Source organism: Zootoca vivipara, chromosome 13 (assembly GCF_963506605.1).
Source record: "Zootoca vivipara chromosome 13, rZooViv1.1, whole genome shotgun sequence".
NCBI lineage: Eukaryota > Metazoa > Chordata > Lepidosauria > Squamata > Lacertidae > Zootoca > Zootoca vivipara.
The window spans coordinates 26,851,900-26,869,561 of record NC_083288.1 but is presented as its reverse complement, the minus strand read 5'-3'; the positions used below and the strand labels follow the sequence as shown (position 1 = coordinate 26,869,561).

Sequence of the window (17,662 nt, the reverse complement as noted above, 5' to 3'; positions counted from 1 at the left end):
CTCACAATCTATGGGTTTGCTTACTTGCTACATAAGAATCTGATAACTAGCATCAAACAAGGCAACTTGAGAACCTTAAATGTTTATTTTTAAATACTAAGAATATTTCTACCCCTCATGGGCCATAGGTCTCATGTCCTTTTCCTCACTCAATTCCTGTTTCTGACCCAAATTATCTAGATATGAATTTACAGCAGCAGAGAATGCAAAGCTAATCAAACCGCATGCAAACATTACACACAAACACTAAGGACTGGATCAGATTTATTCAGCCTAGTTGTCTCCAATATCGGCTCCCCATGATGCCTGCAGGCAAGCTGGAGAATGAGATTTCCTGTTTGTCCTCAAGCTGGTGGTGTTTTGTCTCTGGCAATCCACTCTACTGCTAGTAATATCTACAGATACTGCTAATAATATCTACAGAACTGCCCATAATTCTTTCAAAGCCATTTATGTCTATTAATCATCACAACACTCTGTGGAAGTGAGTTCCACAGTTTATTTTCCTGTGATGTAAAACTGAATCACCCTAAATTCTTACCGGATTAGTCTCATAAGCCTTTGTTTCATTAGAAAGGGGCTCCTCCATTTTCCTGATCATAACGCTTGCTATTTCCCCCATCACTTCTCTAGCTCTCTCAGGAACAGGTAACACCAGCTTCCCTCAAACCTGGATGCTTTGGACTACAGCTCCCATCAGCCCAAGCCAAGTTGGTAGGGGCTGATGGGAGCTGTAGTCCAAAGCACCTAGAGGGCATCACCTTGGGGAACTGCATTATATACTCAGCAGAATCAAGAGGCAAAGCTTTTTCTAGATTTTCAATGGGGGAAGGGATTGCATATTTGAAAACTTCCTCCATTATTATTATTATTATTATTATTAACCTCATCACGTAGGAAAACAGCATTGCTTACAAGAAACATTTCCTTCTAACATGTGGGTTGTGTGAAATAAAGGTTTAAAAAATAAAATTCAAAATATGATATCCCATCAGCGACCCAAACGGACGAGTCTTTTGCCATTTGTTTCTGCTCCAGCTGTAAAGTGATACTAAGTCTGCATATCATTCTAAGAGCAAAATCTGGATTTACTGGGTACAGAATGCATATCCTTCCTTACATTCCTTCATTGTCCTCATTTTCAAGAACACAGCTGTGTGTCGTCGTCGTCCCCGAAATCCCCCCCCTTTTCCTCCTTCTTGTGGGCTCTCCTTATCCAAGTCTCTTACACCCCCTACTTACATCAGGGTGCACTTTTAGGTAGATCTTCTTCTCATGAGTGTACCAGAGCTGTTGGGGAGTCTTGGGTTTCTCTGGGATATCAGACTTCTTGGCATTTTGAATGAGGTCGGGGTGGTCTTCCCTTCACAGAGCAAAAGTAATAGGGGGTGGGGGCGAAATGGTAAGGCAGTGGCAGTACCAGAACCATATGAAACACATTATCCACTTCCTTTAAAGCCCCATGCATCATTCCCACCTCTCAAATGCTGAAAGAAGCCCCTAATTTGATTCAGGCTCTTCTCATAGGGAGGTACCCTTTCAGATGGAAATTATTCTACCTGCCTGAAGAATATATTCATTTGTGAATTATGCCATTTGTTGACCCAGGTTTCCAGACAGGGAAGAATAGAGGTTCCTATATTGCCATTTTTTGACCTGGGTTTCCAGACAGGAAAGAAAAGAGGTTCCTACATTGCAGGATATGCACCTTTTTAGTCCCTTATCACCAAAACAAAGCCGCTTTTTGCGGCAAAGTTAATGTAAGTAAATTTTGGTACATGTCTGCAACTGAAACTCACAGCCATGGCTGACGTGCAAAAGGTGAAGCTATTGCTTAGCTAACTCTTACCTAAATCTTGCCAAATTCCGCTCAAAATCTTGTTTCTCTCGCTGGAAGTCTTGGATGTACTTCATCTAGAAGACAAACCAAAAAGGGGGGAGGGGGAAGGTGTTGGCTACAGGTGAGACAGGAAAAGCTGACAAGTTTCCAGGAACAGCCACAACACTAAAACTCTTCTAAAGCAGGAAGCAGGAAGGGGCAGAACTGCGCAGCTCTTTGGGCCAAACACAGTGTCTCCCCAATTATAAAAGCACGAGCTGACATCCCACTTAAATGCCATATATCCCACGAGAGGGGTGGGGGAGAGGACAGAAGAACCCATCACCTCCTCTATTCCTTTAGACCATCTCCTTCCTGCTACTTTTTAGAAGCTTACACCCTCAACAAGCCAAGGAAACACAACAAAGCCCTGTGGCTAGTCTCTGGGAGCGGCATGAACAGGCAAGCAGTGGCACGAGGGTTAAACAGGCAGATATACTGCCATCTTTGGGGAAACTGTTGCATGCTCTCAAGCCCCTCGGGAGGGTGACTAGGAGGGGTGGAGAAAGCAAACATAACCCTTCACACAGACAGACACGCCTCTTGCGCTCTCTCTCTGGCCTCCATAGTGGAGAAGACACCTCACATCAGGGATGGGGTGCCTTTTACAGTCCAGGGGCCACATTCCCTCATGGGCAACCTTCCAGAGGTTCATTCAAGGCTGGGAAACTGGAAGGTGCCAACAGGTAAAATGGAACCTAGGAACCCATTTTTGCTAAAAGAAACATCAAGCAGTACATGCGTTCCCTAAACTAAAAACAGACACTTCAACCTCCCAATTAACCCGCCTTGAATATGCAAAAGCGCAAGGTGGCATTCTGCAATAGCCCCATTCAGAGATGACCTCCTGAAGTTAATGGACATGACTAACGTTGGGATCATTTATTTCATTGGACCAAATCTGAATAGAGCTTGGCTGACTACAACCCATAAGAGGTCAAAGTGAGTTCTGGGAGAACGATGACATCCTATAAAATGGGGCTTTCACAGTAAAGCAAATTCCACTTTCAAGGCCCTAAACATTTCCAGCCATTGCCGAACTGCAGCTGAAGGGAAGTGTCCAAATGGTGGTGGGGTCAGCGTCATACATCTTGGCTTGGTTTCTGAACACTGCAGGGTAATTGAGGGAAGGGACTTTTCCTTGCAGAAGGCCCTTTTGCAGAAGACTCCCCAGAGCACCTTGCTGACACTTCCTTCTGCAGAAGAAACATTCCCCAACCCAGCACATTCCAGATGCTTTGGACTACAATTCCCATCAGTCTCAAGCTGGGAAAAGCTGGCCGGGAGAGAAAGGGGAACAAGCTGTACCAAATTCCAAATTCTCCAAGGAGAACAGGAGAGGTGGTTTCTATCTCTCTCATATGCACACCCTGCTGCTGCTGTGCAAGCACTAAGATGCTTCCCACAGCAGAGAGCTGCATCCCTGCAGATGCTCATATGCGGCACTTTCCACAGCCTCCATGTTCATTTGCTCACCTTCTTCTTTTCAGGGAGCTCCTTATACCTTTTGGATAGTATCTTGGTGAGATCCAGATTGCTCATTTCCGGGTGTAGCTTAGCATACTTTGCTCGCTTCTCCATGAAGAAACGGAAATATGGAGTCAAAGGTTTCTTGGGGAAGTCGGGATGCTTCTGAACAGGGACAGGAAAGGAAGCAACAAGGAAGGTTTATTGTTCTGAGCCTGCCTGGTCAGAAGTCCGCAAAACGTGTTGCTGCTTTTAAATTAGCATCGCGTAACTCTTTCTGTTCCACGCCATCTCCATTTTGTTCTGTGTGTGCATGTGCTCTCCTACTGTATTTTTTTTTGCGGGGGACACAGAGAGTCGCATCATTTTTGCTCCCTACTAACATAGGGCTGAATTGATCACTTGCAGGCAGCCCCATGGGAACTACACCAAAGGGCAGTGAGATGCAGGTTTCTCACCCCAAATCTAGTTAGTACTTTTCAGAAGCAAATCATCTGCATGTAACCCTATACACACTGCAGCAACTAGACCTTCCCTCATAGCAAATGAGCAAAAAATATACGTTTTGGGGTGTTTTTCCCGCCCACAAACTCCACCCCAATCAGAAGGTGTATAAAAAAAATTAAATCAGAATTAAAAGACGACAAAAGGTTAATGAATTAGATCCACCATAATTGGCTAGTCATGGCGATGAGCTTAAAGGGGCAACAGTGGTTGTGAATGGAGACAGGGGTTCTCCAGAGGGCAAGAGACAAGTTGCAGAGCAAGTCAATCAGGTGTTGTTGTTTTTTAATTTAAAAAAAAGCAAAAGGATTTTAGCATCCAGAGTAGATGCTAAAATCAGTGGAATTTGCTGCCAAGGAGTGTGGTGGAGTCTCCTTCTTTGGAGGTCTTTAAGCGGAGGCTTGACAGCCATATGTCAAGAATGCTTTGATGGTGTTTCCTGCTTGGCAGGGGGTTGGACTGGATGGCCCTTGTGGTCTCTTCCAACTCTATGATTCTATGGCTTTTAGTGGCCCGTTTCTTTCACCACTACTTTTTTTAATTGATTTCTTGTTGTAAACCACTTGGTCCCTGCTTGAGGCAGATTAAATTCATTCACAAAGCAGGTCGGCACATGTAAACTGTATCAGTGTTATTTACAGTGTCATCTATGTATATAGTTTACAAAGAAGAGGCCCCCTACCAAAGCAAGGCAGTGGAAGAATTTGCGACTATTTCAACAACACATAAAGGTAAAGGGGCCCCTGACCATCAGGTCCAGTCGTGTCCGACTCTGGGGTTGCAGCGCTCATCTCGCTCTATAGGCCGAGGGAGCCGGCGTTTGTCCGCAGACAGCTTCCGGGTCCCGTGGCCAGCATGACAAAGCTGCTTCTGGCGAACCAGAGCAGCGCACGGAAACGCCGTTTACCTTCCCGCCGGAGCGGTCCCTATTTATCTACTTGCACTTTGATGTGCTTTCGAACTGCTAGGTGGGCAGGAGCTGGGACCGAGCAACGGAAGCTCACCCCGTTGCAGGGATTCGAACCGCCGACCTTCTGATCAGCAAGTCCTAGATCAGGGGTTCCCAAACTAAGGCCCGGGGGCTGGATGTGGCCCAATCACCTCCTAAATCCAGCCCGCGGACGGTCCGGGAATCAGCATGTTTTTACATGAGTAGAATGTGTCCTTTTATTTAAAATGCATCTCTGGGTTATTTGTGGGGCCTGCCTGGTGTTTTTACATGAGTAGAATATGACCTTTTATTTAAAATGCATCTCTGGGTTATTTGTGGGGCATAGGAATTCGTTCATTTCCCCCCCCTCAAAATATAGTTCGGCCCCCCACAAGGTCTGAGGGAAAGTTGACCGGCCCCCTGCTGAAAAAGTTTGCTGACCCCTTTCCTAGATTCTGTGGTTTAACCCACAGCGCCACATACTTTGGCTTATTTGCAATAAAGGGACTGGGGGAGAAAACAAGGCAAAGGCTTCGGGGAAAAGGCAAGTTAAGATTCCTTTTACGTAACCCCCAAGATACTGCTCCTGCTCCCATACTGTTCCAAAGGTAGAGGCTCCACTGCATCTCAGTTGAAGATGCAGAAGGCCCCAGATTCAATCCCTGGCGCCTCCAGCTTAAAGTGTCTGGGTAGCAGCAGGGGAAGGAAAGATCCTGCATCTGAATGAAACCCCATGACCCAATAAGGCCTGTTAGGCCTTTGGGGCTAAGCCCACCCCACCTGCCAATTACTCAATGCCACGGGTAGGCAGGTAAACAGGCTTGCTAAGAACTCTGGGTGGTGCTTTGAAGTCCTGACAATCAGCTGCTTGTCGGGACTTCAAAGCACCACATAGAGCCATGCAGTGTCCATGTTCATAGCTGCCAAGTTATCCCTTTTTTACAGGGATTTTCCCTTATGCTGAATAGGCTTCCTCGCGAGAAAAGGGAAAACTTGGCAGCTATGGTCCATGTTACCTGACCCCACTGCAACGTGCAGGCAGAGCATATATACACTCGGAGGAACTCCACCAGCGCAAATGAGGATGTGCTGAGAGCCATCTGGTGTGGAAGCATTTCTGCCCTGAGCACCAATGACAGAAGGCATGGCTGCAATGTGCAGTAAGGACAGGGGTCCCACAAGCCCCCCACCCAGCCACTCACTGTTGTAACACACGGCTGGTAAACACTTGGCTTTAGATAAGTTTTTTGCATTGCAGGGGGTTGGACTAGATGATCCCTGGGTACCTTCCAACTCTTAAGATTCTATGTGAACGTCCTACTCCTCATGCAGAAGGGGGAAGGGGGCTCAAGAGCAGCAGCTCGCAGCAACTCTACTCCAACTCCTCTCAAATGTGTCTTCTGATTTCATTGAATTTTATGGCTCCTGTTTGTGAGCTGCCTTAAACTTTTCTAAGGAAAAGCAGGGTATAAACATTTTAAAGAGAGGATGCATTATATAAGTTTAGGCACCAGGCAAAAATGTTCCTCTTCAACCAGGCCTCAGGTTGATTAATATTCTACAGCCTTTTAAATGTGTCTGTGGGAGGCTATCGTTTTCCTGTTTTGGTTACAGGAAGTGTGCATGCACACGAAAGCTCATACCAAAATAAAAACTTAGTTGGTCTTTAAGGTGCTACTGAAGGAATTTTTTTATTTTGTTTTCCTGTTTTGTTTTACACATTTGTGGGTTGCATACAATACGGGTTACGATCACTCCAAACCTGGAAGTAATGGAACGGGTTACTTCCGGGTTTGGTGGTTCGTGCATGTGCAGAAGCGTCAAATGACGTCATGCGCATAAACGCCGAATCACGACCCGCATGTGCCCGTTTGCAACCAGAGGTACCACTGTACTTGTTTCTGTATTTTATTATGTGAACGGCCCTTACGATGAAGGGTGGTATATAATATAAATCTAAGAAATAAAATATAAGAAGTTGGTATCTCTCAGTTAACAGGTTTTTCTTAAACTGGATTTATAGTTTCTTTAACGCCTGGTTGACAGGGCCCGCTCAGATTCGTGCTTCTGTCAAGTTTGTTCGAAAAGCAGATCTGAGAAATTCGATTTTCATTTTGCAACCTCCTAAAACAGGAAACACCCAAAGACGAAGAGAAAAGCACAGGTGTTGAAAAAACAGCTCTGACTGAAAACCAACAGTTCAAGCAACTGGCAGTGTTCCAAATAAGAATGACTCAGAAAAAGGGCGCCAAGTTTGTTTGTTTTTGTGTGTGTGTGTGTGTAAGTCTTCCAAATGGCACCTCAGGCAGTCTTCAGAGTGCGTGAGCACTCATGGAAGAACAACAGATACGGGCAACACAAAAGGGTGAATCTAAAATTGATGTTAGTCTCATACCTTTATTGTGACCAACTAAATGTCATGAAAGAGCATGAAAATTTTCTCCAGAACCCTTTATAAGGATAGATTGCAAACAAAGTGTGTGGGGGGGGGAGTGTTTTCTTCCCAGAAGCCCTTGGCGGCATTTGGTGGAAGCTGAAATTTGCAGAGCTCCTAAAGAAAGCCTCATTTGGATGCCTGTAACTTTCACATTTCATCTTAAAGGCTGACTCCACAGATTCTACATCAACTCTCCCTACACACACATAATTCACTATCCTGATGAAGTGTTCTGATGAACTCAAAAGCATGCACACAAATTTTGTGGCATTCAGGTTGGCCTAACGAATCTGAAAGTGAGTTCCAATTTTGTTTTACTCTACACCAGGCATCCCCAAACTGCGGCCCAAATCTCTGCTGGAAGAGTGTTCCATTAGCATGGGATTGGTGACACTAAAAGCCCTCCAGATGTTTTGGTCTACAACTCCCATGATCCCTAGCTAACAGGACCAGTGGTCAGGGATGATGGGGATTGTAGTCCAAAACATCTGGAGGGCCGAAGTTTGGGGATGCCTGCTCTACACCGTGGAATGATATGTAGGCCTGTCAGCTTTCTAACCTCTTCTAGCTCTAAACCCTTGTGAGTAGGCACAAGTTGGCAGTAACGCTTTTTTCTATGAAAGTTTCTTGCTAATCTCTGCCACTTAAAGCTGCTGTTAGAAAGGCTCCAGTGGGCAGGTTCCTCTTAAAGATGGCTGCTTTGAAACTTCCAGCAACTTTGACTCATTCATGCATTTCTACCTGCCTGCCCCCAGACAGTTCCTTCCTGGCACATGCATTGGGGTGACTCATTCTCAATTTTTCCACATTCTTTGAAGTAATCTGGTTTTAAGTGCTTTAATTCAGAGGGGAGGGGTGAGAGACAATACAATTGTGCTACCCTTCTGCACTCTTAAAAAGCGCTTTGCTGATCATTAAAGGGATACGCATATCAACAACTGCAAATTGAAATGCATGTGTGTATGTGTGTAGTGAGGACTGTTTATAGCACAGGTGTGTGACACTGGAAACTGCACTATTCCACTATTTCTCCCCTATGGCAGAACCCAGATGTTTTTGGACTACAATTTCCAACCACCCCACCCAGCATGACAATCACCAGGAATGATGGGAGCTGTAGTCCCATTTATCTGGAGGGCATCTCTGTACCCACCCCTGCCCTGCGGGATCTTGCATGGGGGTCAGCAATGTTAAGAAACACTGGCCGCTAAGCACTGCAGCACAGGAACAAAGCGGGAAAGTTAACAGAGCAGCCAGCCAGATTCAGGAGGAGTCGTTCTCTCATGAGCCCGTCCCTCCACTGAGTCAACGCTTACCTTCAGCTTTTTCCCCTTGTATGGGTTTTTCACGTGCTCCTCAGCGTCCATGATCAGTTCTGTCAGGGTTCGGAACTTCCTCACCTGCAGGAGCAACCAGCAAATGCAACCAGAGACGGGGGAGAGAACAGCATTGTCAACCATTTCCAGGGCTGCAAGTCTTTACTAGCACACCATCGCAACCACAATTGAATGGCTGAACTTGTGAGCGGAATTGAGAGCTAAGGGCACCTTTATAGCAATCCCCAATTATGGTCCGGGGGCGCATGAAGCCACCACCTTGCTGCAGCTAAGCATGTCTGAATTTGATCAGTATTTGGATGGGGGAACTACCTAAGTTCTTACATATCCTTTAATTCTCAAAGCAGGCATCATAATGGAGTCTGTGGCAGAGAGCAAATTGACTTTGTTGCATTAGCAAGCAGGTGACTCATCATTAGTTCTAACAATCACCAATGCGCCTGGGGCATCCGTCATGGAGTGTACTCTCAACTGGGAAGGCAATTTGTTGCTTCCACGTTTCATACAGCACCTAGCACACAGCTGCCACTAAACATACATTGGCTGCATTATGCTAATAACTACCGGTACCTAAAATTAGCTATGTGTCTGGGGCGTTGATTGTGGAGTGTATTCTCTCTGAGGAAGGTACCATGTTGCTTTTATGTTCTGTGCAACACCTATCTTACAGCTGCCACAAAACAGACAACAGTTGTGTTTGCACATTATGGTAATCCTTGGTTTGTTTTAATCATGGTTTGCTTAACCAACCATGAGTTATCTCACAGACGAACAAGCAAACCATTTCAGCTGGTTTCTCCAAAACTTAAGATTGTTCTCCAGCTGTTCTAGCCTAATCTTCTGCAGCTCGGTGAGTAACTAGAGCAAACAAACCATAGTTAAGCACAGCCGTTTGTTTTGGTCATAACACCAAAGCCATAATTAAAACAAGCCATAGCTCACAGAAGCCAACAGCAAACCATACTTCACTTTGTGGTTCGTTGCCAGCTAACCGACTGTGGTTAGTCTTCTGGGTTCAGCTCATACATTCAAACAAACTATGGCCTGCTATTATGTTTCATTAAGGCCATTAATAGCAAATTCCTTAGAACAGCTGTTCCAGCAAAAATAACAGAATCCTACAGCACCTTAGAGCATGCATCCCCAAACTTCGGCCCTCCAGATGTTTTGGACTACAATTCCCATCATCTCTGAGCACTGGTCCTGTTAGCTAGGGATCATGGGAGTTGTAGGCCAAAACATCTGGAGGGCCGCAGTTTGGGGATGCCTGCCTTAGAGATTTTGCATTTTTATGCTTAGAAATGTCATAAGCTTTAAGGGATTAAGCAATATGTCAATGCCTAAGTTTATATTTGCATTAGTATATAGGGTGAAAGGATTTTACAGTGAACCCAAAAACACAGAATAGCAGTGAGCAGGAAACATTTCTATGCACAACTCAAATAACGGTAAATACAAGATCAAATCAGTTGCTCATCAGTAACATTAACTAGTAATTATCAGTTTTAAGTTAGCAAGACAGGAAAGATAATATATTTAACACCTTAAAGTGGAACAATAAATTTCTGCAGCAAGAAATTCCTAAATGCCATCTGTCTCGACTTCAACCCTAACAAATTCTCTAATGCTGGGGTGAGCAACCTTCAGGCTTGTGGGATCTGCTTTGTGTTATTTTACTAGCACCCCAAAGTCCACCAAGTGTAACACAGTGTAAAATAGCCATTAGAATAAAGGAAGAGAGTACCTATGAACACATGCTTAGCCCAGGAATTTGCTTTTGGAATGTGAACTGAGTGTTACAGGGGGTTGGTTTTCCCAAAAAGCTTTTATTTATTTCAGCAGTCTAATTTGCACTTTTCGTTGCTGTTGTTTTAATTACTGGGAGCTGGAAACGCTTGCTGGTCTGCTGCCAGAGATCTTGCCCAGATCTCTCTCTAGCAGCATATCCCAATCTGTCTTCTGCCAGCCACGGTTCTTCAGTCTCCTGCTGTAGCCTCCCTTCAAAACTCTTTTCTTACTGAAGCACAGCGGCTTAATGGTCAAAAACAGAATCTCCTTGAGGACTGCCTTTGCAGTAGCGATAGTGGTTTCATTCATACCATCAAGACACCCGACAGTGCAATCCTGAGTTCAATGGGGCTTGCTCTCGGGTAAGTGGATCTAGGACTGCGGCCAAAATGTGACACGGATGTGGAGAGTTAATAAGAAGGCAGCCGGCCAGCCCTTTGCCTGCCCAGGCAAAGATGAAGGAGATAGAAAGGATGTGATTAAGAGGAGTGATCGGGCAGATGGGAACTGGCAGCGAGAGGCAGGTAGTTTTGGTGGTATGTGGATAGAGAGGGATTTGAAAGAGATGTGGGCATCTGATAAAGAAGGGAGGGCATTACGGGCAAGGGAGAAGACACAGAAGATCCAGGGAAGGAAGCAGAACTCCTGCCTTGCTATCACACTGGCAAAGTCTTAGGACCCAGCATTCAGATCAAGGCAGCCCTGCAGCAGACTAGAGAGCCCACTCCAAACAGAAGCGCCCCTTCCTCATGCTAGACAACATTTCATGTCACAGACCCATACGAGGTATAAAAAGGCTACCTCATTGGAGATCTCATTCCACTTCATCTTGCACATCTCACTGGAAAAGTCCTTGAAGGCAACTTTGTCCCAGTCCAGGTGGGATTCGGTGGTTTTGAACTTGCAGCCAGCGTCATTGGAGGGCAGATTGTTCTTCATGCACTCCAAGAGGGTGAGCATATCTTCCTGGGTCCAACGGTCTGGGGGAGGGGAGGGGAAACATATACTCTTTATATCATACATTACATTTGGCATACACTTATACGCACTAGGGATACTAATCAATTAAAGGTTCATCACCAAGTTGCTTTTAGCCAATGAAATCATCTGCTCAGCCTGCAATACTATATCCACTTACCTGGGAGTAAGTCCTGTTGAATTCAATTACTAAGTCAACATATTGTTTAAATATAAAATTTAATTTAGAGAGGTGCTTATTTCAAGAGCTCAATGTATAGCTCTTTTCAAGGATCCTAAAGAAAACAACATTTTATCTCACTAATTAAACTATTTACCGTTTTGTACACAAGAATTATTGCTCAGAAGATAGGGGCCTCTAATTGCTGTTTTTCAAATTTGGGTTCTGTCAAATTTCGCAGGAGTGTGAGGATGCTTATATAATGATGCACGGAGAGGATACCTCCGCCTCACCAAGCCTTAGATAGACTCTTCTTAGTATCTTGCTTAGGATTTAGAAGCATACGCTGTATAAAATAACAGCAAAGCAATAGCCAACAGGGTTCCATGCTCATAGCAAAACAGTACCCATGGACTACAAATCCCAGCATGCAGGTCTTGGCTTTGCCCATAAAGAGTTCAACGGCAACACATGCAAACATGAACCCAAAGGGTCTGGAAATTTCATGTTTAATCAAATTTCTGTCCACGACCAAGAAAAACCATATAATTAAAGTGGAGGGTGGGGAGGAGGCCCTGCATAGATGGCAAACATCATATTCTCAGGAAGAGACTAGGAATGCATGAGCAAGGTAATAAAGTATTCTTGTATTTAAGCACTTAGCCTGGTAGCCACAGACAACTAGAAACTGCCATCAGGCAAGTAACTAGGGTGGCAGAGGAGAGACAGACAGCTCTGCACAAAGTTGGCTGAAAAAGGAAAACTCCTTCCTGCATTCCCATCTGGCTAGAAATTCAGTGAGCTAATTCACGAGACTTCTATAAAGGATTTACTTCGTCCGGCAATCAATTTCTTTTTAAAAAATATGCAAACTAGAACAAGCTGTGGCTGGAATCCTGTTCTGCAAAATTTTCTGGCACAGCCCAGTTGACCCTCCCAAGAGTTCCCACCTGCTCACCTTGGTTTTTGGGGGCCGTCATTTCTAAGTCAGTTGGGCTATCCGCTTCTCCGTTCATCCTCCACCTCTCGGACCCTAGGGTGACACCTCTTGGGTCTGCCCCTTCCAGCTCCCTCTCGCCCCCCTTCACGATGGCGTCAATCACTTTTCACCCTGAAAGCAGGAACGAACGGGAGTTACAGCCTCTACTGCCCTTTCTAACAGCACCAGCACGTCCCCTTCAAAAACAGGGGGCTTGTTTGCACACAGAATAACAACTCCTGAACTTGAACCTGCGAGTTCAAGTGAGTTTTTTTAAAAAAAGGAAAGGAGGTTTGATAAAATCAAGGTCTCAACACATTTTCCTTTCACCCTTGGGTAAGTAATTATGTGAACAGTTAACAGGATTATCTTCTCTGGTGGATGGAGGGCAAGGTTTCCTGTAGGCAGATGAAACGGCAGATGTCCAAAGACGGCCACAGGAACATTCTGGAATTCTCTTTCCCTAGAGAAAAGTTGGGCCCTGAATCTTATCAGGGCCAATGGCAAGAGATAAGAACAGTCCTCCAGCAACTTCTGTTTACCCCCTGGCCTAGAGGATTGTAACAGCACATCTATTCATTGGCGTCAGTGCTGGATTTACGCATAAGATATAGCTTAGGGCCCCACTCTCTCCCCCCCCCCAAAAAAAACAAAAAACAAAAAAACCTTAATTATATTTCAGTTCAACAATTACTTGTATTCAACACAAAAAACCATGGCCAGTCGTTGACAAAGGACTGCTAGACATATAAAGGGCCCCATTACCATCAGTAGCTTGGGGCCTCACCAAACCTAAATCCAGCCCTGATTGGCGTTTCACAAATGGGGCTAAGTGTGCTAAAAGTTGGGGGAGGGGGGAATCTGCATAGCTGAAGTAGGTCTCAGCGGGATCCTCTAAAGAGAAAAGGCCTCCAACAGCACTAGGCATGGGAGGCCCCAAAGTGGGATCTGTCACATAAAAGAGGAATGCAAAATGTTTGATAGTGGAATAAATCACATGAGGGGGATTGGGGGGATTATAGTCAGGGTAGTCTTGAGTTTGGAGCGCTGACTTGGACCGAGGATGCCTAAGTTTGATTACTCTGCCATAAAACTCAAGTGAGTGATCTCGGGCCAGTTAGTAATTTCTTTTAAAAATATGTAAAACAGGACAAGCTGCGGTTGGAATTCTGTTCTGCAAAATTTTCTAGTGCAGCCCAGTTGACCCTTCCAGGAGTTCCACTTTCTCACCTTGATTTTTTTGGGGTGTGTGTGGTTATTTCTAAGTCAATGGGCCAGTTACTAACTTTCCCCTTCAGTGTAACTTTCCTCATGGAGTTGATGCAAGGATAAAAACGAGGTAGTCTACACAGACAGCTATGAGGGCAAGAGCTAAAGGCAAGAGTGGTTAAAAATGGGGAACAGGGTAATGAAGATGTTACTTTGTTGACTGTACAGGAGAAGAGAATTAGGGATGTGGGCATTAAGTGAGAATCCGTATTTTGTTTTGTTTAAGGGCAACTGGAACGCTAGTTCTCAAGAGCGAGGACAGGAAATGTTATATAAGGGAAGCGACAGGGGGAGGAGATAGAAACGAAAGCCGCGAGACCTGATTGGGAGGAGGAAGAGATCCCCGGGATTCTGGTTGCAGGGAAGGCAAAAGAAACGATTCGTTTGGCCGACAAGGAAGCGGGCGGGAGGGATCGGCTTCGAAAAAAGGCCGAAGATCCCTGGCCCAGCGTGGGTGGGGAAGAGAGGCGGGCCGGCGGGGCGGGGTGGAGGAGGAGAGGCAGGCCGGGCTAGGGGGTGGGATCTGCGGGTGCCTCTTCTGCGCTCCCTCCCTCCCCTTCCATCTGCTCTTCCGAGGCCGCACTAGCAGCAGCCAATCTCCACCGCCGCCGCCTCCCTGCAGCAGAAGAGCCGCAGCTGCTGCTGGTTGCTGCCCCCCTCCTCTTGCTCTCTGCCTGTCTCCAGGCAGGCGGGAGAGCCGAGCCGAGCCGTCGGAGCGGCTGCTGCAGCTGCCTCGCCTCCTCCCCCCGCCTCCGTCCTCTCCACACGCCCTGCGGGCGCCACCGAAGGAAAAATCTAGCCGCCGCTGCCGCCGCCTCGTCTGCCCGATTCCTCTCTCCCGCCCACCCTCGCACACGTATTTTCTTAAAAACCCCGGGACGGGCTCCAGCCCTCTGGCCTTGAACCTCCCTTCCTCCCGCGGGCAAGGAGGAAGGAGGGGTCCACCGAAGCTTCGGTTCTTCGGCAGATCCAGCGCTCCACCGAGTTAGGTCGACCTTCCCGGGAGGAACTTTGGATCACCGGATTACCCGCTCCCGAGATTTCTTTTCCCCTTCCCGTTCTTCGCTTTGTTGGATTTCTACGGGATTGATTCAAGATCCAGCTCTCTTTCGGCACACAACCCCTTACGATTTCTCCGCTTTGTTAACAGAGATAACCCTCTTTCCCTGCTGGATCTTGGTTTCGTAAATTCTCGCAGTGCGACCCAGTCCTTCCCTCTAACCAAATGCCTTTAATCAAATTTCTAACCCCCCCCCTTTGTATCCCCAAACCGCTTTCCCGCCGCCCCAGATCCCCAGAGAGACCAGCCACTTAAGAGAAGGGTGGCTCTTCCCCACCGTCGGGCAACGTGGTCGAGCAGGCGAGACTGGCTCTCGCGTTTCCCCGATTAACTCGCCTTCGATCCCGAGAGCAGCCGTCCCCAATCTGAAGGGCGAGGTTGTGGTCCCCCCCCCCCAAATCCTGTACCCGCAGCGCGAAGCAACGGATCCCGCGCCGTCAGCCTCGGAACAGGCAGCGACCCCAAGTCTGTTGGGGAGAAGGGGGCCGCCAGGCGAGTTGCGCGTCTCTTTTTCTCTCCGTCGGTCTCACCTCGTCTAGGCGGTTAAGAAGGCTGAGACAAGCCCGCCTCGTTGTGGCGGCGGCAGGCGCGAGTGGGGAGGAGCAGGAGCCGGAGAGCCGCTGCTGCAGCAGCCCCATCGGAGCCGCTGGTGGAAGGGGGGCGGGGAAGGCAGGCTGGCGGGAGGGAGAAATGAATGCCCGGCTGGGGGCGTCCAGGCAGAGCCGAGGGAGGGCAGCACGTCGTGGCTGTTGCTGCCGCTGCTTCTGCCGCCGCCTCCTCTACCAGCAGCAGCGCCCAGACCCCCGGGGAGCGCCTCCCCCTGCGCGCCTAGGGCGCACGGGAACTCGGCGGAGCCAAAGCCCGCTCACCCGATTCTCCACACTCGCTCCGCAGCAGGGGGCCTCCCGAAAAAAGCGTCTCGTCGGGGGAGAGAGCGAGAGGAAAAGAGGGAGGGACGCCGAAGACCTCGCCTGCATGGACCCACCCTCCGGATGGCGGAGGAGCGCACTGGCTGCAGCCGGTCGGAAAGGCTATGCCGACCGAGCTCGCCAAAGGTCCCCAGCGCGCAGGGGGAAATCGGGGAACAATACTCTTTCTGAAATAAAATCGAGCGACGGCTTTTGGCTCTCGATTTCGTACAATGGAAAAGGCATGTGAGCAAAACCAGCGTGCGAGGACGGTGGAAAGAAAAGCGAAAACGAGTGCATTTCCCCCGCCGTCCATTGGCTTCTCCCTCTGCAGGCAGCCAGAGAAAGGCGGCGGCAGCTTGGTTGTTTCCACCGCCTCGCCTTCCTTTCTAACCCGAGCAGGGCCCCCTCGGTTCCAAAACAAGCCTAAACCCGGGGCAGGGGAAGAAAGAAAATAGGGGGATCGAGTCTCTGAACCCCCGGATTGTACCGCCTCGTTATTTCTGCCCCTGCAGAGCGAGGATCGGCGTGCGAGAATCCGCCACTGCCTGCCTTCTCTCTCGCCCTTCCATGGCCGAACGCGGCGGCCTCTTTCGCCTAATCGACCGCATGGAAGGCGGAAAGGGGCTCCGATCCGCTTCCACCTACCGATGCCCCGCTCGATGGAAAGGGGGCGCGCCCCCAAACCACGTTTTCCAAAAAACAAAACCTGTTCGGTTCTCAAATGTGAATATATTTAAAAATAACACCAGTCTCCTCCCTCCCCAAAAATGTGTTGAAGCGGGAGGGGGAAAACCCCGAAATGCAATTTTTTTAAAATAAAAAGATGCACCCCGAAAAAATGAGCGAAAGCCCCCATATTTTCAGCCTTACCAAGGACTCAGGAGACGCAGGCAGAGGAGAGCAGTGACGGTGGCTGCTTTCTCCGAGCAGCGGCCGCCGCCTGCTTGTCTTCCTCCGCTGCCGGAGCTCGAGGAGGGAACAAAAGCGCCTCCCTCCAGCCCCGGATGGCGGAGCGCAGCGTCGGGTTAATGGCGAGCTCCACATGCGCTCGCACTGCCGCAAAGGCAGCCCCGGCTGGAGGCAGCGTCGCCTCGGATCGTGCCTGCTTTCCCCCCCTCCCCCTGATCCGTCCTTTACCCACCACCCACCCTCCTTTGCAACGGGGGGCTCCATGCCGGAGCTGATTCGAGGGGAGATTCGGAGCCCCCTTCTACGTCTGCAACCTACCTGCAGATCGGAAGGCTTTTGGAGGAAAGCTCCCCCTTTTTCCCCTCCCCCCCTCTTCTTTTCCCGGGCTCGCTTTAGCTGGGAAGCGTTGGTTGAATGCACGCCAGCTCTGCAGCGCTGGCCCCGGGCGTGGACTCGCTCCAGTCCCCGCAGAGAGCTCGCACTTCCCCCGCCTCCATCGCTCTGCTTTTTTCTTCCAATCAGCCGGTCTCTTCGGCTCCCGGATCCTTAGGCAACCTCACAGCCTTTCTTCACAAGTCCCCACTTTTCCATCTGCTCTCTAAACGGGATTGCAAAAATGGAAGCATATTTTTTTTTCTCCCGGGGGTGGTTGTCCGATCTCTCTCGGATCTCACCAGGTTGTGGGTCTAAGCGTCTCGGGGTGTGTGGAGAGAGAGTTCAGTGTGTGTGTGTATGTGCGTATGTTTTTATTGCTCTCTGCTTTTGCAACACTGTAGTCAAACGAGAAGAGGGAGGAGGGGAAAGGGAAAAAAGAAAGAGAGGAGGGGAAAACCTTGCATTTGCCACAAATCCTCTTCGCTTGGCGCTTGTAAAACGATCACAAATCACACGCACTCGATTTTAATTCCTCCTGCGACCTCCCCTTTCTTTCCTCCCCCACCTTCAAACGATTGCATCAAGAGGGCGGGGAGGGGGGGACAGGGCAGCGATCCGAAATAAATTTAAAAAACTCAGAAGGAGCAGGAAATAGCTGCGGCGAAGGCACTAGATTAT

At 48.1% G+C, this 17,662-nt stretch overlaps 1 protein-coding gene across 9 annotated transcripts in view; it reads right to left on the bottom strand.

Annotated features, from left to right (window-relative positions):
- Positions 1–17,375, bottom strand: part of UBTF (upstream binding transcription factor) — a 39,717-nt gene extending 22,342 nt beyond the window's left edge. For 2 of the 9 annotated variants that reach the window (XM_060281522.1, XM_060281521.1), the window contains exons 1-7: positions 16,928–17,375; positions 12,440–12,592; positions 11,145–11,323; positions 8,535–8,618; positions 3,356–3,511; positions 1,850–1,914; positions 1,243–1,363 (exon numbers count right to left, since the gene is read on the bottom strand). In XM_060281522.1, the coding sequence (XP_060137505.1) occupies positions 1,243–1,363; positions 1,850–1,914; positions 3,356–3,511; positions 8,535–8,618; positions 11,145–11,323; positions 12,440–12,497 (663 nt within the window). In that variant the 5' untranslated portion in view covers positions 12,498–12,592; positions 16,928–17,375. The other 7 variants (XM_035136116.2, XM_035136115.2, XM_060281520.1 and 4 more) reach the window with 7 other exon arrangements.
- Positions 17,376–17,662: the final 287 nt, after the last annotated feature.